The following is a 26,742-nucleotide window of genomic DNA, read 5'->3' on the forward strand; positions in this document are numbered from 1 at the left end:
CCTGGAATCTGGGGAAGCCTCTGATGAGGGCTCTGAGTTGGAGTCAGAGATGAGGCCAGAGCTGTCTGACAGTTATCAACTGCCTTCGGAGTTGGAGATCAGTGGGGCAGAAGAACAGCTGGAGCCTGTTCCCAGTGTGTGCATGTGCAGAGCTGCCAGTAGAAAGGAACAGTTAAAGAACAAGGGGCCGATTCAGGAGTAAAGGCACCGGTGGACAGTGAATGGCCCCTCCTATAGGGAATAAAGAGGAATGAAAGGGGAGTGGAGTTTGCAGGAGACAATTTGTTCGCTTCATTAGAGTGAAGATTTGTTTGTGACTCTCGGAGGCTCCTTGCCAAGTATTGTCTGCTACAGATTGGCGTTTGGAAGATATCGGCCTGGCAGCTCTCCAAGCTTGATAAGGTCTATGGTTGTAAATTCACTCTTGACAGACTGCGACCCAGGCCTGCCATGTCCCTGAACCAGCTTTCTGGTTGGCGCTGGCAGTGCTGCCATCTTCTTTTTTGGTTCTGCATATGCCCAGAACAATTTTAATTGTACTGCGCATGTGCATGCAGCGCGCATCAAGCGTGCACGAACAAAGTGTGCACACAAGCGAACTGGCAGTAGTGCCTGCTGGAACCCATCCCTGAGCCTGATGAAATAATAATAATAATAATAACAGCAACAACAACAACAACAACAATAGATAGACAAGGGCTTAGTTGAAACAAGTTTTTATTTTGTCTCTAAAAAAAAAGTCCACCCTTTCTAGGGAAATCAAGTGCTGCTGTTAATGAGCCGAAAGGACATGAATCAGTGATTCCCACCACAAGGGTGTGAAATGGCTCTGAAACCACACTTTGGAAGGCTCAAAGATGGGCAAAGAAGGAAGCCACAAAGGAGACACAAAGGGAGACACATAGAATTGCCCTAAAACGTACAATCAAGAGTTTTGCCACCCAGCTAGGATAGGTGAGAATTAGATAAGCAAGCATTGGTCATGCTGCATGAAGTTAACTTAGGACTAGGAAAGATTTCCCTGCTGTTGCATCCTCTAATAGGCCTGCATTTCTTCCTGATCTTCTCACTTTTCATAATATAGTAGAAGTTGTGAAGAAGGTTAATTTCTTTCAATCTGAGGAGGAGGAGGAGGAGGAGGAGGAGGAGGAGAAGAAGAAGAAGAAGAAGAAGAAGAAGAAGAAGAAGAAGAAGAAGAAGAAGAAGAAGAAGAAGAAGAAGAAACAACAACAACAAAATAAGTTAATTTAGCTTTCCAAAAACCCACCCACTCGAATAGAGTTTATACTGGAGGCCAGTAGAGTCTCTAGTATAAATTCCAATGAGTTTTTTTAGGGATTTGGTTAGGGTTAGGGTCCCCTAGAACTTATGTGTTAGTCATTCCCAACTCTAAAGGGTGGTGCTAATCTCTGTTTCAAAGCCAAGGCACCAGAGCTGTCCGAAGACATTTCTGTGGTCATGTCGCCGGCATAACTAAATGCTGAAGGCACATGGAATGCTATTACCTTCCCACCAAAGATGGTTCCTATTTTTCTACTTGCATTTTTACGTGCTTGTGAACTGCTAGGTTGGCAGAATCCGGGACAAGTAATGGGAGCTTACTCCATTATGCGGTGCTAGGGATTCGAACTGCTGAACTGCCAACCTTTCTGATCGACAAGCTCAGCGTCTTAACCAGTGAGCCACCGCAGCCGTTTGCTTTTACTATTAATGTTAAGTTAAATCAATATCATTAATTAATGATTCACTTAAAAACCGTCGACCACTGAATTAGTGTGGGGTTATTGGACTATATCTGGAGGGTCACAAATAATCAATGGCTGAAGCCGAAGAATAATTTTTAAATCTATTTTCAACTCTTAATTGTCACCCAATATAGCAAAATTGTCTAGAAATTGGGGCTGGGGGAAGGAGGAAAAAAGAAGGGAGTATTTCGATATAAAAATTAGTAGAGCAAAGTTCTGTCATCACTTTATGGAGAAAAGAAAGGCTAATCAACTCAAACAGGAAGTAGAGTTTTGAGGACTTATTTATGATCTTGGTTTTTTTTTAACCCTTCCTGGCATCCCTTCGTCCCCACTGAATCAAAGACTCTGGGGCTAGCCAAGCTGAGATTTACCTCTGTGGCTTCCACCAGGATGTCTTCTTCTCCAAACCCAGCAGGTTGGTCTTGGTGTTGATCTGGATGAAGCTCCTCCTACAGAACACACAAGAACAGACCAAAGTATCATCAGATGCCACAAAGACCAGAAGCCAGGATTTCCCATTCTGGCTAGCTTCCAGATGTGTAAATGTCTATGGAGATTCTCAGTCATGGTTGTCTCAAAGGTATTTTTTCAAGAGGTATCTGGACTTTCTGGTTTTACTTTGAAGATGTTTCGCTTCTCAATCCAAGAAGCTTCTTCAGCTCTGATTGGATGGTGATTCCCCACCCATCCAGTCAATGCTGAAGAAGCTTCGTGGATGAGACACGAAACAGCTTCAAAGAAAAACCAGAAAGTCCAGTTGCCTCTTGAAAAAGTATCTTCCAAATGTGTATGGACTACAGTTCCCAGATTGCTCAGCAACGGTTGAGTGCATACACCCGGAACAAAATGCTGGACTGAGATGACCCATGAAGACTGTTCTTCTGTCCAAAAGGACCAGGCACATAGACTTTAAAGACTGAAAAGTTTGCTCAAGTTGAATAATTATTTATTATATCCAGGGGTGGGATTCAGCCAGTTCGGACTGGTTTGGATGAACTGGATGCTAATTTTACATCTGGTTCGCTGAACCGGTAATTGCAAGGACTGGCTGGCCCCACCCACCCCACCCTGCCCCTCCCAGGAGTCTTCATGCAGCCTGTTTTGGATGCCAAATAAGTGCAGGGCCCACACAGTGGCTCTAGGAGGGTGAAAAATGGGACTCCCGGAAGTTTTGGAAGTCCAGAAATGGAAAATCTAGAAAGGGCTTCCGGAGCCTGGGGAGGCGTTTTCACTCTCCCAGAGGCTCAAGGAAAGTCTCTGGAGCAGAGGTGGATTCTGGCTTCTGTTACTGCCAGTTCACTCAGGGACATGTTTCACATGTGTGTGCCCTTGATGCGCACTATGCGTGCATGCACAGTAGTAAAAAACAAGATGGCGGTGCCTATGGCACCACTGATAGAACTGGTTTGCGGGCATGGCCAGCCAAGTTACTACTTACTTGGCCGACCGGTAGGAACCCACCTCTGCTCCGGAGCCTGGGGAGGGTGAAAGTGCTCCCACCCACCATGGTACAAGAGGCTGAGTAGGCCACACCCACCATGACCATGCCCCCTCCCCAGCAATCGGGCAGAGGACCAGTTGCTAAAATTTTTGAATCTCACCCCTAGCTATATCACACAGTGTCCTGTTTTGTTCTTCTCTGGTGCAGACATACAATAAATGCAAATCTAATCTTCCATCCTGTCTTTGCTGAACTTCAAACTCGTTTTTGGCTGTTCCTTTGGATAAACACTGGTCTTTTGATTCCTTCTCGGTTTGTTTTTATTATTATTATTATTTTCTTTCCCATGCAACTGCTATGATACATGGAGTTAATTGTTTAAATTTAGGAAGGTAAACTAGGAAAGGAATTGATTTAGCTTTTTCTCTTTCATTTCCCTGCCCTGCCTCCTCATCAACAATTTATCCATGAATGAGGCAAGCATACATTTTAGATACAAACAATTGTCTGCCTGTTTCCTTGGCCTGGAGGAAAACTTCAAGCGCATCTCTAATTATGAATGGTGGCTTAAGAATCACATCCTCTGTTTGTTTCTCTTGGATCTGCATCCCTCATCATGACTTCATGCTCTGACTCATCTTCTATTTTTAAGCAGGCAGGAAAGGAGCATCTTGAGAACTGGAGCACAATTACAGGAAGAAGACGTGTTGGGCTGTGTGCTTCTTCTCTCCCCAAGCCAATATAAATTGGACAACTTTGACCTATTGAGAGGCACAAAACTTGGACTCAGCCACTCTCAAAATCAAGAATGTTGACCCAAAGCCAACCAGACTAATGTGTTAGAATCATCTCATTTTTCAGAATATTCCCTAGCCAACCAAAAGATCATTTCTGGGCATGGAATCCTACTTCCAAACAAAGCTATACCAAATTATGAATTTGAAGATTTTTTAAAAAGAACTCCTATGAGATCAGAGATCCTTCTCTAAATAGTTTGTCATTTTGTGGAGGAAAATTATTCTTGGCTCCCTCACAATAACAAAACCCCAAAATCAAAAACCATTGTGTTGTAAAAAGGTCTGGTTCTCTTTTCTCTTGATGTTCCACATAAATATTTGTGGACTTCCAGTTGTGCTTATCAATTCCGCGTAATTGATTTTTGTAGAAAATGAGATGCTGCACTGGAGGTCTTTGAAATGAACAAAATATTCACTAAATGAATGTCTATATTCTGTTGTTCCTCGTTTTCAAGGTACATTTGCTGTATCTACTGCTTATTTTACAGCTCTTGATGGGTGAAAATAACCCTTTGGTCATTGGTGACTTTGAGAAGGGCAGGTTCAATAAGGTATCTGGTCTTCTAAGGTAGTTCACCAGATGTTGGTCTTGCAGGAAGAAAAGATCATAGACACCAGCATGGCCATTGTGGTGAAACTCATGTGTGAATACAGGTAGTTTGTATGGCCCCTCCCTGGCTGGGGAATAAATAGAAGGAAAGGGGAATGGTGGTTGTAGAAGACAACAGTTCATATTTCTGAAGATTTTGCTAACCAGCCCAGCAATTATCTCAAGGAACTGACAACGTCTGTTACTGCAGTTAACTCTTTGAAGGATTATTGCCTGGACTTTTTGATGGGTGAATGCCATAAATTCACAGGAGGTAAATAAAGAGCGGGTTTTCGGGACTGTCTGTTTCTTGCTTCTGCTAAGGCTGGCTCAGAACAGTTTAAAACATTCAACTGAATGGTTTCCCCCAGCAAATATCAACACCCCCTGCACTGGGCATGTCTCACAGGCAAAATGTTATGAACGTGGTAAGGTCTCATTGGTGGGAAAAAAATCACACCTACCTTGTTGACCAGACCAGTGCTGGTTACAACAGTCTCTGCTCCTTCCACTGTTTGCTTTGCCACTGTGTTTACGCTGGACACCACACTGTCTCCCACGAGATTGGCCTGTTCTTTGGTCTTCTCAGCAACTGTAGTTGAAGCAGAAAGAAACTGAGAGGATGACTTATGAGAAGGTGGAAGATCCACTTCTACAGGAGTGGTTGGAAACTACTAAGATTATCTGGGATCTTTCAATAGAGGTCAGTTTTTAAAGGAAGATCCGTGTCTCCCTTGGATTTTTGCAACCCAGGTCTGGGAATATTGAAAAAATCAGCTTTCCTTTTGTGATCTCCACAAGGCCAAAATCGTATGGAGGCAGATTGTTTAGCCCCCATTGTGTACTTCCTGGAATTTTGAAGGGGATTTACACCCACTCCAAGAATATGTCAAGTGTGCACCTATTTTCAGAATATACAATGGCAAAGCCCTGAAGATGAAGGACAAGATATACAAGTGTATTGGGGAACACCATCTGGTCTTTCCCTCAGAAGAAGTTATTGAGTTGACCTCAATACCACTTCTGCATGCCTGGGTATAGAAAGACAGGAGGGGGTGTCATTAATTCAAAACAGAAAACCCAGAAGCTACTCCACCAGGCCAATCTTTGTATAGTTCTTACCAGAAGTGACACTGTGCACCACTCCTTCTTTGGTTTTTGTGCCTGTAAAGAAGAGAGAGAGAGAGGGAGAGAGAGAAGGGGGGAGGAGGGAGGGAGGGCAGGAGAGGGAAAGAGAGAGGAGACAGAAGAGAGGGAGAGGAGAGAGGACAAAGGACAGAAGAGAGACAGAGAAAGGGAGAAAGGAAGGGAGAGGGACACAGAGAGAACAATTGATTAGTTTTGCTTTCAAAAACCATCCATTAAGATTTGCAGTGCTGGGGCAGCTTAGCAGAGAATGAGTCACAGGATAAAAGGTCTTGCGTTTCCTTCTTTCAAGATGAATGCTGCACTTCAGACAAATGGCCGGTTGAGCATCCATTCAAATACAAAACCCACAAACAAAACAGATTTCAGGTTCAGCTCTTTTTTTTTAAAAAAAAAAGTCTTGCTGGGGAAGGAGAAAAAGCCAGGAGGTGGATGGCCTACATTACACATGACTTCTCAACTTGAAGCTGTGGTGGCAGACAATATTTTTCTACTCAAAGGGTTATTTCCCCCAAAGTTGATTTAAAGTAAATAACTCTAAGGTGGTAAGAGCAAAGATCTTGGATCCCTAGCCTCCCTGGCCATCAGACAGGAGCAAGCAAACACATCGCCATCTTCCTCTAAAAAGGTAAATGTGTGCTAGTCGTTCCTGGCTCTAGGGGGCAGTGCTCATCTCTGTTTCAAAGCCAAAGAGCCAGCGCTGTCCAAAGACGTCTCTGTGGTCATGTGGCTGGCATGACTAAATGTCGAAGATGCATGGAATGCTGTTGCCTTCCCACCAAAGGTGGTTCCTATTTTTCTACTTCCATTTTTACATGCTTTCAAACTGCTAGGTTGACAGAAGCTGGGATAAGTAACAGGAGCTCACTCTGATATGTGGCGCTAAGGATTCGAACCGCCCGACAGCTGACCTTTCTGATCGACATGCTCGGCGTCTTAGCCACTAAACCACCATGTCTGTCTTCTGTGCCCCTATTTTCCTAATTCCTCTCTGTAAAGCTGTCTCACACCCAAATCAGTCTGTTCTCTTTCTCCTCCTTGTGCATGCAAGCGAAATATTCAGGGTCACCCTACGGACTTTGTCTAAAGCTGTAGAGCTTCTAGTAGAGAGCCCGCGATTCTGCTTCTAGCATCTCTGCCTCTGTTTACAGGATTGTGAAGACGGCACACATTCTCTTTTACTTTTTTTTTTTTTAAACGATTGTTTGGGAAAGATGCCATAGAGAAGATGAAGGAAAAGCAAGGAGAATGTCAAAATGGCACCCTTGCAAACCTGCGCTGCACTGCAGTCAAATTCTTGCCATTCTTGCAAATATATATATTTTAAAAAATCTGGCTTAGTTTAGATCAGGAGGGGCTGCAACCATCCTTGGCCTAAGATTTTTGGCTCAATCAACACTATCCAGATAAAAAGCAAGCAGAAAGGGGGGGCTGTTCATTCCCCTTGGCTTGACTGGCATGGCGTTGGTGCAAAATCTCTTTTGATTCTGCAGATTCTCAGGCCTGAGAAGGTGGCCAGAAGTTCCCAGTTCCTTATTCTAAATCCCCCATCTCTTCAATATTGTCTCTGGTTGGCTGATTCTTTTTGTTCTAATCGAAGCAGACAAAGCTGGAGTCCTTGGCCAGTACAATCTGTTTGATTCTGCCACTGTTCTCTCTCGTTGCAATGACTCAACATTATTGGGGCTTGTTTACAGTCAACAGGAGGAGTCACGGGGTGGAGAAGTGGGGGGGGGGGAGGCTGGAGAAGCAGGAGAACATAGAGACGAACATCTCATAAAAGGCAGGGAGATCTTTTCTGCTAATGAACTGCAAAGCACAGTGCCAGATTTGAGAAGTGGTGCCAGGCCAAGGACCTGACTGCTAAATTCTCAGTCTGGAAAAACGAATCAGAACTAACGTTAATCAGGCTGCAAACATGCTTATTTATCCTTTGCTAATAGTTTCTGTACAAATTTATCCGGCTCTGTAACTTTATTCCACAGTAACAGCACAGGAGCATTTTTTTTAAAATAGTCATGATTTCAACACAGATAAAGATATTTTTTTAAACAAACTGAAATGGATTTCTGCTGTGAGCAAGTACTGTAATATAGTTAGATAAGATAAAGGTAAAGGTTGCCCTTGCACAATATGTGCTAGTCGTTCCTGACTCTAGGGGACAGTGCTCGTGTCCGTTTCAAAGCCGAAGAGCCAGTGCTGTCCGAAGACGTCTCCGTGGTCATGTTGCCGGCATAACTAAACATGGAAGGCGCATGAAACGCTGTTACCTTCCCACCAAAGGTGGTCCTTATTTTTCTACTTGCATTTTTATGTGCTTTCAAACTGCTAGGTTGGCAGAAGCTGGGAGAAGTAACGGGAGCTCACTCCGTTACGTGGCGTTAAGGATTCAAACTATCGAACTGCTGACCTTTCTGATTGACAAGCTCAGCATCTTAGCCACTGAGCCTTAGTTGGATAGAACTGTCTAATTACATTTAGGCATCCCCTCATGTATTTATTATGCAAATATACATATTTGCTCCTTCTACTCAAACCATTCTGGGTATGTAGCACAGCAAAAGCATGTGCGTAAAATTTAGAAAAGTCAAACTAAATAACCATCTTCAATCCAGAGAAAAGAAATAAAGAAACTGGATTCTTCCCTAAAGCCTCAGGAAAGAACCAGGTTTTTAAGGCCTTCTGAAAGGCCAATGAGGTTGGGGATCATCTAAAGCAGGGGCCTCCAACCTTGGCAACTTTAAGACTTGTGGACTTTAACTCCTAGAGTTCCTCAGCCAGCTTTCTGAGGAACTCTGGTAGTTGAAGTCCACAAGTCTTAAAGTTGCCAAGGTTGGAGACCCTTGATCTAAAGCTCAGGGAAGATGTTCTACTGTCTGTTCTCGGGTTGCACCTGAGGAATCTGTCAGGTGAACATCTCACAAGATGGACCTTTGTGACATTTCCTACCCAATGAGGAGAGAGGCCAAATGTGTCTCCTCTTATCTCTTGACCATGTCAGAAGTATCCTCCAACCTCTGTACTCACTCAATGGAGCGTGAGGAACACAGAAGATCCAAAGAAGAAAAAATGGATACAGCTTTGATCGCCTTTGGTGAAACTGGTCAGGATGCTCATGCCAGCCATACCTACACATATTCACAGAATAGTACACCATTTTTGGATCCAGCCCAGTACAGACTAAGCCAAATGCTATTTTTTTTAGGGGTGGGGCTTAGTACCATCTTCAGACGCAGTCATTGTGGTTTACTCAACCCACCATGATGAAGTACATCAAGGCCTAGTAAACCAACACAATTGCTGGAAGGCTGCCTGATGTTCCGAGAAGATGCATCAGCTTAAATGCAGGAGTTGGGTGTGGTTTCAAAATAAGCAGTGGAGCTGGGGAGAAGAATGTTATTGGCCGCAGGGTTTAGGATGGCTCAAACCACGAGCACCCACCATGCCTTGTCCCTCCTGAATCATGCAGCTATGTGAGAGAAGACACTGGTTATATAGGACTGAGATGAGCTGTAAGATAACAGCAAAGTCTCTTGGGGTTGCCCCAGGTCCTGTCCAACACAGTCGGGATTAAGCATAGGATGAGGAGAAACCAGCAAAATCCAACAATGTCTACAGTAGTTTTTGCCGCCACGATGCAAAAAAAGATGTTGGAACTCTGGAAAGAGTGCGGAGAAGAGCAACGAAGAAGATTAGGGGATTGGAGACTAAAATGATTGCAGGAATTGGATTGGCTTAGTCTAATGAAAAGAAGGACCAGGGGTGACATGATAGCATCTTCCAATGTTTGAGGGGCTGCCACAAAGAAGAATGAGGAGGTCAGCCTATTCTCCAAATCCCCAGAAGCAGGACAAGAAGCAATGGATGGAAATTAACCAAAGAGAGAAGCAACCTGGAATTAAGGAGAAACTTCCTGACAGTGGGGACAATTAACCAGTGGAACTACTTGCCACCAGAGGTTGGGAGTGCTCCCTCACTGGAGGTTTTTAAGCAGAGACTGGACAACTGTTTGCCTGGAATGATGTAGGGCAGTGTTTCTCAACCTTGGCAACTTGAAGATGTCTGGACTTCAAGTCCCAGAATTCCCCAGCCAGCGAATGCTGGCTGGGGAATTCTGGGAGTTGAAGTCCAGACATCTTCAAGTTGCCAAGGTTGAGAAACACTGATGTAGGGTCTCCTGCCCTGAGCAGGGGGTTGGACTAGAAGACCTCCAAGGTCCCTTCCAACTTTGTCATTCTATTAAACTGTTCTGTTAAACATGGAAGTGGTTGACTTTATCCTTCATGATGGCAGAGAGCCCTCAAAAACACCAAAATAAAATTCAAGAAAAAAAGATATAAGAACATCATGCCATCCTAATAGGACCAACTCCCTGCAAAAGCTCCATCTGCAAACTTCAGTAACACTTTGTGCTGTTTTGGGGTTGGAGTGCCAAGAGGGTCTTCATGTACATTTAATCTGGCTATATAAAAAATAGAAATGTACTATAGGTGATAGGAATTTACCATAAGTAGATACTCATACATCTATGCATACAATAGCATACACAGTAATATGATACATACAGATAATTCAATATTCCCTGTTTCCCTAAACAATTTTCTGCCTCCAATACAGCTGACAGCAAAATATCAAACTGTTATATCAGGAGAGACCTTGGGAATATATTAACGATAAGCAGTTTAAGACCCAAGGATGGCTTAAAACCAATTTGGTTTTAAAACTTTCCCATCTCTAGCACATGGCCCAGTGTTGTGGCCCACCGATGGCCAGTGGAGCTGGCAGCAGAGTCGGACAGTGAGGAGGTTGGGGAGGAACATGGGCCAGTCCTGGGGATTGAGGAAAACTCAGATGAGGCCTCTGCATCAGAGGCAAAGAGGGAGTCAGACAGCAGTGAGGCAGAAGAACAGCTGGAGCCTGTTCCCAGTGTGCCCATGTGCAGAATTGCCAGACAAAGGGAATAGCTAAAGAACAAGGGTCGTCTTGGGAGTAAGGCCACAGGTGGACGATGAATGGCCCCTCCCAGAGGAAAGAAAAGAGGAGCGAAAGGGAGTGGAGTTTGCAGGAGACAATTAGTTTGTTTAATTGGTTTGTGACTCTCCAAGACTCCTGGCCAAGTTTTGCAGATATCGGCCAGGCAGCTCTCCAAGCCAGATAAGGTCTGTGACTGTAAATCCTCCCTTGAAAGACTTTGCTGGATGTGAATGAGCAGAATTCACAGTCAATTAATAAAAGGGATTTTTGTCGGGACAAGGCGTTTGCTTCATGCTCTTGGGAAGCCTCGGTGAGAACAATCTTCCCTTATTCCTTCCTAGCTGTGTTTTTCTCAGGGATGTAATAATCAAAGCTAAGCAGGAGATGAGAGATTCAGATTTTCCACACTGAACTCAGGCTCAGTGTAATCTGCAAAACCAGAGAGGGTGGGCCGAAGAAACCCCCTGCTCAGTTGATTAATCCTGCTTTATTCTGGTTCAGATTTTTGTTGCTGATATTTTTCCACTGGTGGGACAGAGAGGATGGTTGTTCTACTGAAATGGCAACGTCTTCCTCCTGTCTATCAGTGATCCGTGATGCTGAGCATCTTTCAACCTTTGTTGCAGAGATTCTGTGGGTAGTTTCAGTTTACAATTTAGAGAAGGATTTCAGGAAAAGTGGACACACGTTTAATAAAAGGGGTTTTGTCGGGACCAGGACTCTGCCTCGTGCTTTTTGGAGAAGCCTAGAACAGAACAATCATGAAGTAGAGAAGGGTGGAGCTACCTATTAATTAACCTTTCGCTACCTACCTTAAGATGTGGGCATTTGTTTTCAGATGAAGGGAATGTGTTGGGATATAGCCATGCTTTAGAAGGACACAATTTCATCCTTTTTTCCTGCTTTCTTTTCTTTGTCTTTTCCAAAAATTTGTCCATTGCAGGTCCAACTTTTAAAGCTGAGCTCTCAGTCTTGGGAGAAATTGAATTTAGGGGAATATCTGCAGAAATGTTGAAGCTTTTCTTTTGATATTTCCCGGCAAGCTCATTTCCCAGGCTAATGAGTTGTAAGATTTTTTTTGGGGGGGGGGAGCTTAGCAGGAATTATCCATGCTGAGATGAAATGCGAAGGTCACAAGAAAGAGAGGGGGGAATTTTCTGTATTTATGAACAGAAAAATGTTCAAAATATTATACAACCGCAGCCCAGGAAATGAAAGGAAAAGGAAGAGGAATGCAGACAAAAGAAGGAAGGAGTTCATATAGCAATTAAAGAAAAAGCCATTTTCATTGGCAGATGCAGGATTATCAAGGTTTCTGGATTTGACGTGAATGAAAATTTGTGCACTAGAAAAACAGAGGATTTGAGATTCAAAGGTGATGCAATTACTTATTTATTTTAAGGCAACTGCCCGATGATGTCCCCAAGCTAAAGTGATGGCTTTAAATAGTTATTTATTAGAAGAAGGAACATTGGTCGATCCTTTGTATCGGAATTAAGACCGAGGAGGATTTATTGCCTCTGTGAACTGCAGTTTATAATTCTGGCACATTTGCTGGATGCAGGAGTTGTTTTGGCTACTTCCATGTCAAAATTGGATCCCTTAATTAATTAGTGGAAACAGGTGGATGCTCCATCACTGGAGGTTTTCAAGAAGAGATTGGACAGTCCAGAATGGTATAGGGTCTCCTGCTTGGGCAGGTGGGGGGGTTGGACTAGAAGACCTCCAAGGTCCCTTCCAACTTCCTTATTCTGTATTTTTTTTAAATAACAGTTTCTGTTCAGCTCCAGAAGTCAGAGGACACTGCAGGGCTAATGGATTGCTCAAGCGTACAAATATGGTTAACTTCGATCCTGACCGGCTCAAGGTTGACTCAGCTTTCCATCCTTCCGAGGGGGGTAAAATGAGGACTCAGATTGTTTGGGGACAATAGGCTGACTCTGTAAACCGCTTAGAAAGGGCTCTAAAGCTCTGCGAAGTGGTATATAAGTGCTGTTTGTTATTTCTATTAGGAGCTCGATTTTGGTGACCGACATAAAATAAGGAACAATGCTGGGGAAAATAACGTATAGGTGAATTGCACACTGAAGTAGTTAGGGGGGGGAAAGAAGACAAGGTAAAGAGAGAGAAAAAAGTCAATATTCTCTTAGATGTAGACTGTGGCAATGCTCTGAACAGCTTCTCCACTTCCTTGCCCTTTGCAGGGAATGAAGAGTGAGTCTGTTGCCTTCACAGAGCCTGGATAGATGTACGTATTTTTTGGTGCACTGATCTTGCCATTCAATTTCTGGGGCTCGGCCAAAAGAGATTTTACCTCTCTGAGAGCATTCGCATCCCCCCGCCCCCCGCCCTCCGCCAGGGAACTGCAAAGAGTCCGAATGCAAGAAGAAGGGAAGGCTGAGAAGTCATATTGAAAGAAATCCTTTGATCCTCAATTCGTGCCTTTTGTGGTTTATTCTCACAAAAAGTCCTTGGGGAAGGGGAAGGTTACTGGAGGTGGCCCAGGCCCAAGATGCCTCACCATTCACCAGGTGCCTAGCGTGGCCCTACAACGAAATGGGTGGCAAATAAATGTAAAAATAATAAATAAATAAATAAATTCACAACCAAACTTTTATTTGCCTCCAGCTTTTCTTCCCCAAAGCAATTCTCCAACCAAGGCAGAAAAGATTGGTCTCACATAACCTTCCCTCCCTCCCTTCCTTTTGTAGACTTCTCTGGAACCCAGAGCAACTAATAGGTCAAACTAGAGTTTTCATCAGAGTAAATTTCATAGGAGAAGGAGGAAAGGACATGCATAGACTACTCTTTCCTAACAGGATGCCTTCAAATTATTCAGAATTACAAATTCCATATTGATAGTTCTCTATTGGTGAACCCAGGGGGGAGGGAGGATCAGTATGTGGCATTCAGCAGGGAAAGCACTTCCTTCCTTCCTTCCTTCCTTCCTTCCTTCCTTCCTCCCTCCTTCCATCCCTCCCTTCCCTGCCTCCCTCCCTCCCACCCACCTTCCTTTCTTCCTTCCCCTTCTTTCTTTCCTTCCTTCGTCCCTTTCTTGCCTCCCTCCTTCCCACCTTCCTTCCCTTTCTTTCCTTTCTTTCCTTCCTTCCCTCCTTCCCACTTCCCTTTCTTTCTTTCTTTCCTTCCTTCCTTCCCTCCTCCCTTCCTTGCCTCCCTCCTTCCCACCTTCCTTCTCTCTCTTTCTTTCTTTCTTCCTTTCTTTCTTTCTTCCTTCCTTCCTTCCTTCATCCCTTCCCTGCCTCCCTCCCTCCTTCTCACTTTCCTTCCTTTCCTTCTTCCTTCCTTCATCCCTTCCCTGTCTCCCTCCCTGCATCCTTCCTACTTTCCTTCCCTCCCTCCTTCCCCCACTCCTTCCATCCTTCCCTCCTTCCTTTCTTTCTTTCTCACAAGGGAATCTTCTCCCATCCTCTCCTTGCTCCTGATCTCAAGAGCCTCACTCTCCAAGGTCACACACAGACACGAATTTCTTCCCTGCCAGGCAGAGCTGCCAGCTGCCTGTGCAGAAAGGAGATGGTTTCAACCTACCTACGTACATCACCCCTTCTTTGGTCTTCTCAGCTGCTTCGGTGACTCCCTGCTTGGTCTTCTCAGCTGCGGCCACCACTCCCTCCTTTGCGATGGAGAAACCCTTTTTAAAGACATCCATGGTGTCCCGGCTGGCTGGCTGGCCTTGGCAATAGCAGTTGCTGATGATAGGAGTTCTCTGCCTGCTCTCTGCAGCCTCTTCTCCTGGAATCACTCCTGCTCTTACTTCTCTGCCAAATGCCAGATGCAGGGCTGGGTGAGTGGCTCGTCCCTCCTGGCTCTCTTATTGAGGCAACACATTAGAGGACAGCCAATGCCTGCGAGACCCTGAAGCTGAAATATTAATGGCATGGATTTGCCTGTAAGGTTTTAGAGAGAGAAGCAGCAGAGAAGGGAGGGGGGAGGAGGAGGAGGGTACCAAGGTAAGCAAGAGGCTTGGTTTGGAAAAGCTACAGAAGATGTTTAGATGTCCTTCAAAGAGCTGCTGCAATGCTTACTCAAGGTCACCTATTCTACAAACCTTTGCAGCAGGAGAGAAAGCTTTTAGCTGCCCAAAGCTTTTCACCCCCCCCCCACTTTTAAAAGCAAATGTCTCCCAGGAAGGCAAATGGGAGCTGAAAGGGGGATAGGGGCCAGATAGAGAAGACCAGAAACCATCCAACCGTCACATCTTTCAATGAGGGCTTAATCTAGCCAGCCTTTTGCCGCAAGGTAGCTCTTTGTAAGCCTCAAACAAATAAGACTTATCAGAAATAAATTTGTCCATGGGCTTGGGTGTGTATGTAGGTATACGTATGTATGTAGGCATTCAGGTATAGAGAATAAATTACTATGTAAAGAAAAGGAATGTTTTTTTTGTTTTGCTTAAAGAAAACAAATCTGTATTAAAAAAATATGCCTTTCTTTTCCTTTATACAGTAACCTATCAAAAAATATCAGATATCCCAAGAACATTTGAGTGTGGTTTAACTCAAATACACATCTATATCTAGGACTTGAAGCCATCCAGCATGACTGCCTGATCTAGAAATTTGCAGAAAAAATTATTAAGAGGGAGGGAGAGAGAGAGAGAGAGGGAGAGAGAAAGAAAAAAAGATAGAAATAAAGAGAGAGGAGAAAGAGAGAAAGAGAGAAAGAGAGAGGAGAAAGAGAGAGAGAGAAAAAAGAGAGAAAGAAAAAGAAAGAGAAAGAAACAGAGAGAGGAGAAAAAGAGAGAGGGGGAGAAAGAGAGAGAGAGAGGAGAAAAAGAGAGAGACTTTTGTATTAATTCATTAGCTAAAGGATGACTTACTATTGTGTAATAGTATTCCATTTTAGGTTGAAAATCAAATAATTCAGTACAAATGACAAGGACGTACAGAAAAAACACCTTGAGTGTGACCAGAGAAAGAATACAATCGTTATTCAATTAAGTGTCTCCCAATAAACATATGTGATTAATTGATTGATCTTATGCCATCAAGTCAGAGTTGACTAATCACATAGATATTTTCCGGGAAAATATAGGTAAGGCAAATACGATACTAAAACTTGCCTGCTGTTGTATGAAGAGCCCTTTGCATCAGGGGTGGGTTCCGGCAGCCATTACTGCCGGTTCACTTGTGGGTGTGTTGCGCGCATGCGCTCGATGCACAGTGCGTGTGCATGCACAGTGCAGTAAAAATTGTTCTGTGCATGTGCAGAAGCGAAAAACAATATGGTGGTGTTATGTAAGCTCCCTATTGGGAGAGCAAGTACGTTCAAAGAAGCATTGTGAGAGTGTTGTTGGAGAACACACAAACCAGCATACAGAGATACTGCGGTTTAAGTAGGCTTTTACTTTCGTGGAAACAGAGGTATCAGAGTCCATCAAACAGTCCAAGTCATAAGACAGTCAGTCATCAATGTCTTTCAGTTAAGGGATAATCCAAATAACATAGTCCATAAATATACAAACAATCCGGTACTCAAAGTTTGCTAGCAGTTGCAAAACTTACAATAGCTCATGGCACTTTCTAACAGCCAGTTTCCAAAAACACTCAGATCAGATCAGCCCAGCATCTAACAAACACAGAGCTAACAGTCATTCTGGCTTCCTCTTATGGCCGATTGAGGAAAACAGCAACCAATCACATTTTACAGTATGCTTTAAAGAAACAGGTATAGCATTGTTACATGATTTATATATTGCCAACCCAACTGTTAGATTATATTCCTAACAGTGGCACCTATGGCGCTGCCCAGAGAAGCTGTTCAGGGGCGTGGCAGGCCTGGGTGGCTGCCGATTCCAGCGACCAAGGCTGCCAAACCATTACCAGTTTGGCCGAACCGGTCTAACCCAGAAGGAACCCACCACTGCTTTGCATTCTTGAGATGCCACTGGAATTGAAGTTTCCTGATTGTAACAGAGGGAAACAATTGAGAAAAAATGATACGAGAGAATAGTCATTTCGATAACAGATAAATACAGATAATCATGCAGATTGGGAAAGAGAACTGCTCCCCCCCCCAATAAAAGCTAACAAAGTGTAAAAATCAGATCAACTGTTTGCCTCGTTTAAACTATAAGATATCCTGGATTCCCTGGATAAAGAGGAGGGACTTAGATGCACTTGCTTGAGTTCCTACCAAGTGTTCTTCATTCTTGCCCTTGAAAATGCAGCTGGTTGGCAGCTTCACAGAGGAAGGAGAAGGGAGTGAATGCGAGAAAGAGAAATTCCTTTCATCCTAACTGAGACATGGTCAATAGCAATACATCGATGACTGCAATGCAGCATAAATCAATATTTTATTTAGCCATTGCAGGGATGATCAGTGTGGATTTCTTACCTAAAATCTAGGAAAGAAAAAAACATTTTAAGAACATGCTCTGAGCCAGTGATGGCAAACCTTTTCGCCATCGAGTGACCAAATTGGAACGCTTGGGCATATGTGTGCGTGCACATGCCAGAGTGCTGGAAACCCAAAGACCAGTTAGCCAGCACATGCATGCCTGTTTTCTGGCCATTTTCAGGCCATTTTCAGGTTATTTTTCGGGCTTTTCTTTGGAAAACGGGCTGAAAAACGGTCTGGTTTTGGGCCATTTTGGAGGGCATTTTCAGGACATTTTCTGTTTCTCTGGCATCCGCAAAGACCCACTGGCCAGCACACATGTGCCTGCCAGAAACCAGAAGAGCAGCTGGCTACGGCACATGTGCCCACAGAGAGGGCTTTGTGTGCCACCTCTGGCACACGTGCCATAGGTTTGCCACCACGGCTCTGGGCTATATTGCAATCAGATCTGTGAAGCGGTGAAAATAAAGGTTGCTTAAGGTAGCCTTCTCCCAACCTCGTGTCTCTTGGATGCATTGCCTATCATCCCAACCAGCTTGGACATTGGATGAAGGAGCTGAAGTCCAGGGACCTCTTCAAGATGAACGTGACTCATGGTGACTTCAAGGGGCAGGTAGTCCCAAAGGTGCTTTTCCCAAAGGCAACTGGACTTTTTTGTTTTTTCTTTTTTTCCCCTTGAAAACCTTTCGCTCCTCATCCAAGCTCGGTTCTAGAACTGAAGTTAGAAGTGAAGAAACCTCTTGGATGAGAAGTCAAACATTTTCAAAAGAAAAAAAGGATGTTTAGTTGCCTTTGGGAAAAGGACAACCCTGACCTGGATGACTGAGAATCTCCATAGACACTCAATGAACAGGTACAGCAATGTTCACATCCTGTGATTTTTCTGGTGGTCTCCCTCCAAAATACCTGTTTCTGCTTAGCTTTTGGAGTCAGCTGAGATTGTGGTTGCACATTGAAAAAAATTTCAATATGGCAACACTCATCTAACACCTGGGAATACCCTATCACTTTCCAGGTATTTCCAAATGATTTCATGATCTGCTCTGCACTGTTCCCAGATACCAGTCAGACTAGTCAGTCTGTGGTTCATAGGAAATGCCTGTTTCTTGGATGGAAAGCTGGAGATATTGAGATATGGAATGCTGGAGATATTGAGATATAGAAAGCTGGAGATATTGAGATGTGGAAAGCTGGAGATATTAAGATACGGAAGCTGGAGCTATTGAGATATGGAAGCTGCAGATATTGAGATATGGAAAGCTGGAGATATTGAGATATGGAAGCTGGAGATGTTGAGATATGGAAGCTGGAGCTAATGAGATATGGAAGCTGGAGATATTGAGATATGGAAGCTGGAGATATTGAGATTGGGAAGCTGGAGATATTGAGATATGGAAGCTGGAGATATTGAGATATAGAATGCTGGAGATATTGAGATATGGAAGCTGGAGATATTGAGATATGGAACCTGGAGATATTGAGATATGGAAGCTGGAGATATTGAGATATGGAAAGCTGGAGATATTGAGATATGGAAGCTGGAGATATTGAGATATGGAAAGCTGGAGATATTGAGATATGGAAGCTGGAGATGTTGAGATATGGAAGCTGGAGATATTGAGATATGGAAAGCTGGAGATATTGAGAAATGGAAACTGGAGATATTGAGATATGGAAGCTGGAGATGTTGAGATATGGAAGCTGGAGATATTGAGAAATGGAAACTGGAGATATTGAGATATGGAACCTGGAGATATTGAGATATGGAAAGCTGGAGATATTGAGATATAGAATGCTGGAGATATTGAGATATGGAAGCTGGAGATATTGAGATATAGAATGCTGGAGATATTGAGATATGGAAGCTGGAGATATTGAGATATGGAAAGCTGGAGATATTGAGATATGGAAGCTGGAGATATTGAGATATGGAAAGCTGGAGCTAATGAGATATGGAAGCTGGAGATATTGAGATATGGAAGCTGGAGATATTGAGATTTGGAAGCTGGAGATATTGAGATATGGAAGCTGGAGATATTGAGATATAGAATGCTGGAGATATTGAGATATGGAAGCTGGAGATATTGAGATATGAAGCTGGAGATATTGAGATATAGAAGCTGGAGCTATTGAGATATGGAAAGCTGGAGATATTAAGATATGGAAAGTTGGAGATATTGACATATGGAAAGTTGGAGATATTGAGATACTGAAATAAAGTCTTTCAAATCTAAACTTGACGTCTGAGGACCCTATGAAAATGTTCCCCATTACTGCCTGCCAGTCTAGCCTTGAGTCCCCACATTTCCAAGTATTAAGTGGCTCTACCTCATAGAAAAGATCCAGATTATTAAGGAATCCTGTTCTCACATCATTCTGCTTTCAGAATGGAGGACCTCAAGAAGGAAGTGAAGACATCTTTGAAGTTCAGATCTCAGAGGCTTCTGGAGATGGTTGATCTATTTTTGGGTAAGCCTATGCGTGCATATAAGAAGAGGATGTTTGCTTCCTAAAGCAACTTACATTGAATTTTCTATGAAACCTAATTATAGATATTATATTTTGTTTTCCACTGGAGGAAAATAGTTAAAAAGTTTGTTGGTTTAAGAAAACATATTTGAGGATGTGCTATGCAATGCACCTGATGAAACGCCTTCCTTCCTGAGTTAAAGTTGTATATGAGCATTTAAAAGGGCACTCCGGAAATAAAACTATGTTTTAGCATTTATTTAAAATGTTGCTTTGCTTACTGTCATGTTAAGGTTTTTTTTTCTATATATTATTATGCTAGGTACAGTACTTTTTCTACATCAACTAAAAATAGAAATTTACCCTTTTGTTACTAACACAGAAAGCTACTGTGTTCCCCCCCAAATAAGACAGGGTCTTATTTTCTTTTGACCCCCCCAAATAAGCACTTGGCCTTATTTTCAGGGAGGTCTTATTATTTTTGAGGTGCAGGAGGCAGCGAGCTTGTCACCTCATGGCTGCTGTTGTGTTGCAATATTTTTGGGGAGGGCTTATTTTAGCATATGAGGTCAAAAGCCCAGTTGGGCTTATTATCCAGGGAGGTCTTATTTTCAGGGAAACAGGGTAAGAGTCAAAAAAGGTATAATATAAACATCTGTAATATTTTGGATTCCTTATTCTTTCAAGGGCCTTTGGCTTCCTTCCTTCCTCCCTCCCTTCCCTTCTCTTCCCTTCTCTTCCCTCCCTTCCTCATCCTTATGACCATTGCAGCATCCCCATGGTCATGTGATCAAAATTTGGCCACTTAAGAACTGATGCAAATTTATGACATTTGCAGTGTCTTGGGGTTATATGATAACCCTTTGCAACATTCTGTCTAGCAAAATCAAAGCGGAAGCCAGATTTCCTTAACAACCGTATAACTAATTGTGCAGATTCACTTAACAACTGTGGCAAGGAAGGTCATAAGATGGTGTAAAACTCACTTTACAATCAATCAATCAATCAATCAATTTATTTATTTATTTATTTTGTTGCTCATGTGCAAGGTAACAGGAATAAGAATAAACATGAATAAGAACACAGGAAATGGGAACAAATAAATGGGGACACGTATAAATAAAAGTAGGGCAGGGACATTAGGCAGGCTGCAATAGAAATTTTTGGGTAGTTGAGGTTTACCTGCACTTCAAATATTGATTCAAAATTTAACAGTATATTGGTGCCAATCAATTCTCTTGCAGTGTTAAACCCTCGGAAGCAATGCTCCGCAATTTAGCTCCACCTTTGTTTATGTACGTTAATAATTTTATCTCTCACCTTTTCTGCTTCTATAACCAGCAATTAGACAAGACCCAGTCTCCAGCTTTTGGGATGCAAGGCATCTGACCCCTTGGCTTGAGAACTTAACAACAACAACAGCAACAACAACAACAACAACAAAGTTGGAAGGGACCTTGGAGGTCTTCTAGTCCAACCCCTGCTCAGGCAGGAAACCCTACTCCATTGCAGACAAATTATGGTCCAAACTCTTCTTCAAAACTTTCAGTGTTGGAGCACCCACAACTTCTGAAGGCAAGAAGTTGCACTGGTTAATTGTTCTAACAATCCTGAAATTTCTCCTTCGTTCTAGGTTGGTTCTCTCCTTGAATAGTTTCCACCCATTGTTTCTTGTCTTGCCTTCAGGTGCTTTGGAGAATAGCTTGACTCCCTCTTCTTTGTGACAACCCCTGAGATATTGGAAGATTGCTATCATGTCTCCCCTAGTCCTTCTTTTCATTAAACTAGACATACCCAGTTCCTGCAACCATTCCTCATATGTTTTAGCCTCCAGCCCCCTAATCATCTTTGTTGCTCTTCTCTGCACTCTTTCTAGAGTCTCTACATGTTCACTCAATTTGGAGAGAAAGATTTGCCTTCTAAGTCCCTGCTGCCAAGTGTCAGGATATTTTTTATGATATTCATCTGCTCCAGCCCTCAATATTTACTTTGTCTTGCCTGCTAGTTAAAGTTAACATCCTTTTCCTGTATCCTGGCATGAAGGCAGCTGATAAAAAAGGGCCGTGTTTCTCTGCATGTGTTGATAAGCCCAAAGAAAGTCAAAAGTAAGATTTGCCCCCTCGAATCAACCGCGACTCCTTCCCTTAAATTCACATACAACCATCGCTCACACTGAGGTCCTCTGCACTTTTTCACATTGTCATCTGACCCCTGACATTTCCATCAGGGCTGGGAGGGCCAACATGATACGCTTCCGCCCTTTGTTAGCTGCACCATTCCTTGTTCCAAGGTTCAGTTAAAGGAATGAGACAAGTCAGGTTGTAAGGACAGACCGATCTGAAGACCAGAGAGGTCTCAAGGAGTTTGAGAAGAACTGAAGATGCTAACGACATTCTTATTGCTTTGTGGGGCTGTTGGGCTGCTGAAATCAGACACACATTCAAGGCATCCTGGTCATCACCATCAGAGGCCAGGGCCAGATGTTTTTCAGATGCCTTCACCTCCACAACTATCTTCTTCAGCAGAAGAATTTTGGAGAAGAGAGTCTATTGAAGGCGAAACTGAGGCAGAGATGGAGGAGTTTTACCCTGCAAGTCATGAACCCAGAAACGAGTAAGTATTTTTTTTTAAAAGAATCTCCATTGTATAAATCTGCAATTGTTGCAATAGTACCCAACTCTTCATTCTGGAATTACAAAGAGAATAACAGAGTTGGGAGGGACCTTGGAGGTCTTTTAGTCCAACCCCCCTGCTCTCTACCATTTCAGACAAATGGCAGTCCAGTCTCTTTTTAAAAACCTCCAGTATTGGAGTACCCACAACTGGGTGGACTTACCATAAATATCAATTTTTTTTTGGAGAAGGCATGCTGTTAATTCCAGAACTTTGGTTGTTTTCATATCCATGGAGTAAGTACAAACATATTGTAATATATCCGTCTTTTTATTTTGTAACCCTACTAGAATCCCCAAAGAAGAAGATAGGGACCCAGATCTAAATCTCTGATTCTCAAACTTTTTTTTGTGCTGCTAGAGACCATGTGCATATTCTGGGTGGAGCTGGCAAATTACTGAAGAGCATCCCTTTCTGTCCCACAATCAAAGCACACACCTCATTCAAGCTGTAACAGGCATAGAACACGCTGTCCTCCCTGACCTAGTTCCAGCTAGATATGGAAACTATGACATCCATCATCCTGGGCCATTGCAGTCAGATGAAGGCACTTAAGCTCTACTTAAGTGGGGACATCACTGAGAAAGTCCATTGCTGTCTTCTAAACAATGAAACACAGCTTAGATTTATTGGTTTGCATCAAATCATTTTTCCTTTCATTCACTTCTTTATTTAGTTGGCAGACTTACATACAAAATACAGAAAGATATTTTTAAAATGGGTTTTATTGTTATTTAACAGCCAATTAAAAACAAAAAAAATGGAAAAGAGAATATGCAAATAGGGCTTTTTAAAAATAATAATAATCCAGGAGTAGATTATTATTCTTCCTCAATCAGAATTTGGTTTCTGGTCGTAAAGATAGCAAAGCAGAATCTGGTCACTGCCAGAGATGTAAAATTGTATTAATCTGCCAGCAGTGTTATGTTGTTGTTAATTGTGAAGTCGTGTCCGACCCATCGTGACCCCATGGACAACATTCCTCCAGGCCTTCCTGTCCTCTACCATCCTCTGGAGTCCATTTAAGCTCATATCGACTGCTTCAGTGAGTCCATCCAGCCACCTCATTCTCTGCCATCCCCTTCTTCTTTAGCCCTCAGTCTTTCCCAGCATTAGGCTCTTCTCCAGGGAGTCCTTCCTTCTCATTAGGTGGCCAAAGTCTCTAAGTTTCATCTTCAGGATTCATCTTCTTCTAAAGAGCATTCAGAGTTGATCTCCTCTAGGACTGACCAGTTGGGTCGCCTTGCAGTCCAAGACACTCGCAGGAGTCTTCTCCAGCACTTACTGCCAGCAGTAGTTGATTGTAAAAAAAAGTTTAATTGTATTGAGAAGTTCACTAAAAGGGGGTGCCATGTTCCTGCTCCTTATATCCCTGTAGAAGGGGGCAGCATAATAAAACATGGTTTAAGGCAGGGCTGGGTTTCTCACCCCGTTCCAACCGGATCGGTTGGAACGAGGCCGGCGGCGTCCTCACGCACGCACGCGGCGTCCTCGCGCACGCACGCGGCGTGCGCATGCGTACTAGCGTCTGCGCGATGCTCCAGCTGCTCCTGGAGGATCGCGCAGGCGCTGTATGCGTTCTGCGCATGCGTGGAAAGCGCAGAATTCGTAAAAACCGGGTAAGGAGCGGGCGCGGGTGTGCGGGCGCGCGCGGGCGCGGGGGGGGGGGGCTTCGCCGTTCCCGGAAGTTACTTACTTCCGGGTTCGGCGACCAACTGGATCGCAGGGACCGGTGCGAACCGGTCGAAACCCACCCCTGGTTTAAGGATTCCATGGTGTTCAATCCACAAGGGTATAATTTGTTATTATTATTATTTTCTCCCCAAGTTTTTATGTTTTATTTTTTTTACAAACATATCAATGCGTGATCAGTGTGATACCTGAGTATAATACATTTCATAGAAGAAAATTAGTATTAATCATATTTGTTTCATTTAACAAGCTTATATAATACTAGTAGTAATACACATCTTTATATTAAATTATAATCTTTCATTGTTTAGTTATTCAGTATTTCAATATGTTATTTTTATAGCAATCACCCTATCTTAATTATCATATCTTTTGAAATGAATAAAATATTATCAATCATATTTGTTACATTTAACAAACTTATATATCTAGTATTAATACCAACATTTATATTACATTAAGATCTTCCACTATTGCTTGTTCAACTTGTTATTTGGTTATTCAATATTACAATATATTGTTTTTATATCAATCACCATATTTTACACTATACAACTGAGATATTATTAATCATATTTGTTGCATTTAGCATACATATGCATATTCATATTGAATTATCATCTTTCATTTTTGTTTAGTCAGTAATTCTGTGTTATTTTTATGCCAATCCCCATATTATTTAAATACATTTATTAATACCATCTTTTATAAAATATTATCCATCATATTTATTACTTTATATATTTAAATTAAGATCTTTCATTATTTGCTTATTCAACTTATTCAACTTGTAATCCTTCATTTTCTAATTATTCAATGTTTCAACATGTTATTTTTATATCAATCATCATCTTCTGCATCATCCTCAAGGAAATAATTGGTTATTATAAGGATCTCTTTGAAGTAAACTTCCAAGTCAGCAGGAAGCAGAGAATCTGGCTCAGCTACAGTATATCCAAGATGCATTTAATTATCAATTTTTCATATGTGTTCATTCACGTTTTCATCAGTGTTAGCTGCTATTTGCAATATTTAGTGAGCATGCATTCATCTCTTGCCTTGAATTCAAGGCAGCTCACAGTGAAAAAGGAATGCAGGAAGAATGACAGATCCAGCAAATGACAGCAGTGTGCAATAGTGTAAAAAAAAAAGGATTAAATGAGTTTAAATATGTGGGAATCCTGAACTGAGAAAAATCTCAGAAAAATACTTCTGTATCTCTCTAATTTGAAGATTGAAGGCATACCACTTTTTGTTGATATCAGTGGGATTTTACAGTGCCCAATTATGGGTCTGTAAACCGGGTGAGTCAAATCAGGTTTGTCATATTGGCCAGTCCTTGTCCTTGATGCTTTTGGTGGGAATGTAAACAGGTTTCTTCAGAGTTTTCAAAAGAGTAGATGTGCTTCAAGGAATGGAGAACCTGAATCTATGAACTGCATTAGCTCTGGCTCCATCTTTGGAGGACTTCAACCATAATGGTCATGGTGGTGACCACCTCTTCTTCCATTGTACCAACTACTTGATGTCCCTTATCTTCTGGACTGAATCCTTTGAGGAAGACATAGGAAGGATCAGACAAGTAATAACAATCACATCTTCTTTCTGGTTAACTCTCAACAATTCTTGATGCACTCTTTTTGGCTAAAAGATTGGGGCAGGTTAGCAAGGAGGTCAAAACCTGGTGGTAAGCAACAAATCTTGTGGGTCTTAGCAGGCACTGAATGGCTGGAAAAAAATGGTAGGAACTAACATCTTCCTCATTTACTAGGACCACTAGGAATTTACAATGCTGCATTTCCAGAACAAAAGGTAGAGAAGTTGTGCAGAGTTATTTTCAAGAATCCTAAAAATTGCATATTTGAGAGATTCTGAGCACGTCCACTGGTTTCTACCTGATAAAATATAAAAAATCTTGAGGAAAGATGGATGAATGTTTTATAGCACACTTCACTACCAGGCTACTTTCGGGAAACAACCTATTTCTCTGTATTTATGCTCTGTGCTGCTAACACTTTTGTGATTTCACTTTCAGAAGTATGAATTCTTCTAAACCAAATTTTCTTTGGTGGATTGTTGTTGTTGTTATTAGTTGCAAAGTCATGTACGACCCATCGCAACCCCATGGACATTCCTCCAGGCCTGCATGTCATCTACCATCCTCTGGAGTCCATTCAAGCTCATGCCGACTGCTTTGGTGTCTCCATCCAGCCACCACATTCTCTGTCGTTCCCTTCTTCTTTTGCCCTCAATCGTTCCCAGCATGAGGCTCTTCTCCTGTGAGTCCTTCCTTCTCATTAGGTGGCCAAAGTATTTAAGTTTCTGGCCTTCTAAAGAGCAGTCAGGGTTGATCTCTGTCAGAAGCACTTCATTCAGTAATCAGGAAAGAAAACCACTGGACTCAATTTGTATTGAAATCAAGTGTACTTTTACTAATCATAAATGAACAGTTGCAAAGCTAAGCTAAGTCTGGTTAATTAGGCGCAAAAGTGAATAATATATTGTATAATTCATTCTCCTCCCCTTGGCATCCCCGTGCACAGTCCAATCATAATTCTCCCAAATGTCAGGTGTGAGACAACTTTGAAAGGCATCACCAGGATGGAATGCTGGACCGTTGGCCTTGGCGGGAAACACTCCTCCTCCACATGTGCAGTAAGGTGGTCAGTTCAGTGTCTAGAAACTTTCTCCAGCACAACAATGATTCCCCTCCCAAATACCATGCCTCCCCTCCCCGTTTCAATGGCAGCCGAAGCAGTAGCAAAGCAGAGGCTGACAATCTCCTCTAGGACTGACCAGTTGGTTCACCTTGCAGTCCAAGGGACTCACAGGAGTCTTCTCCAACACCCTAGTTCA

The 26,742-nt window shown here is 42.6% G+C and overlaps 2 protein-coding genes across 2 annotated transcripts in view; one reads left to right on the top strand and one right to left on the bottom strand.

Annotated features, from left to right (window-relative positions):
* Window positions 1–1,859: 1,859 nt before the first annotated feature.
* Window positions 1,860–14,493, bottom strand: LOC116518726 (gamma-synuclein-like). Its single transcript, XM_032232241.1, has 5 exons — window positions 14,242–14,493; window positions 5,698–5,739; window positions 5,040–5,167; window positions 2,120–2,197; window positions 1,860–1,901 (listed from the first exon to the last, which is right to left on the bottom strand). Exons 1-5 carry the CDS (start codon window positions 14,360–14,362, stop codon window positions 1,860–1,862), a joined length of 411 nt encoding a protein of 136 aa, XP_032088132.1. The 5' UTR covers window positions 14,363–14,493.
* Window positions 14,494–21,835: 7,342 nt separating this feature from the next.
* Window positions 21,836–26,742, top strand: part of MMRN2 (multimerin 2) — a 32,218-nt gene continuing 27,311 nt past the window's right edge. The window contains exon 1 of the mRNA XM_032231611.1: window positions 21,836–22,134. Within this exon, the coding sequence (XP_032087502.1) occupies window positions 21,902–22,134 (233 nt within the window). The 5' untranslated portion in view covers window positions 21,836–21,901. The remainder of the gene's footprint in view (window positions 22,135–26,742) is intronic.

The sequence above is a fragment of the Thamnophis elegans genome, chromosome 15 (assembly GCF_009769535.1).
Source record: "Thamnophis elegans isolate rThaEle1 chromosome 15, rThaEle1.pri, whole genome shotgun sequence".
In the NCBI taxonomy this organism is placed as follows: domain Eukaryota; kingdom Metazoa; phylum Chordata; class Lepidosauria; order Squamata; family Colubridae; genus Thamnophis; species Thamnophis elegans.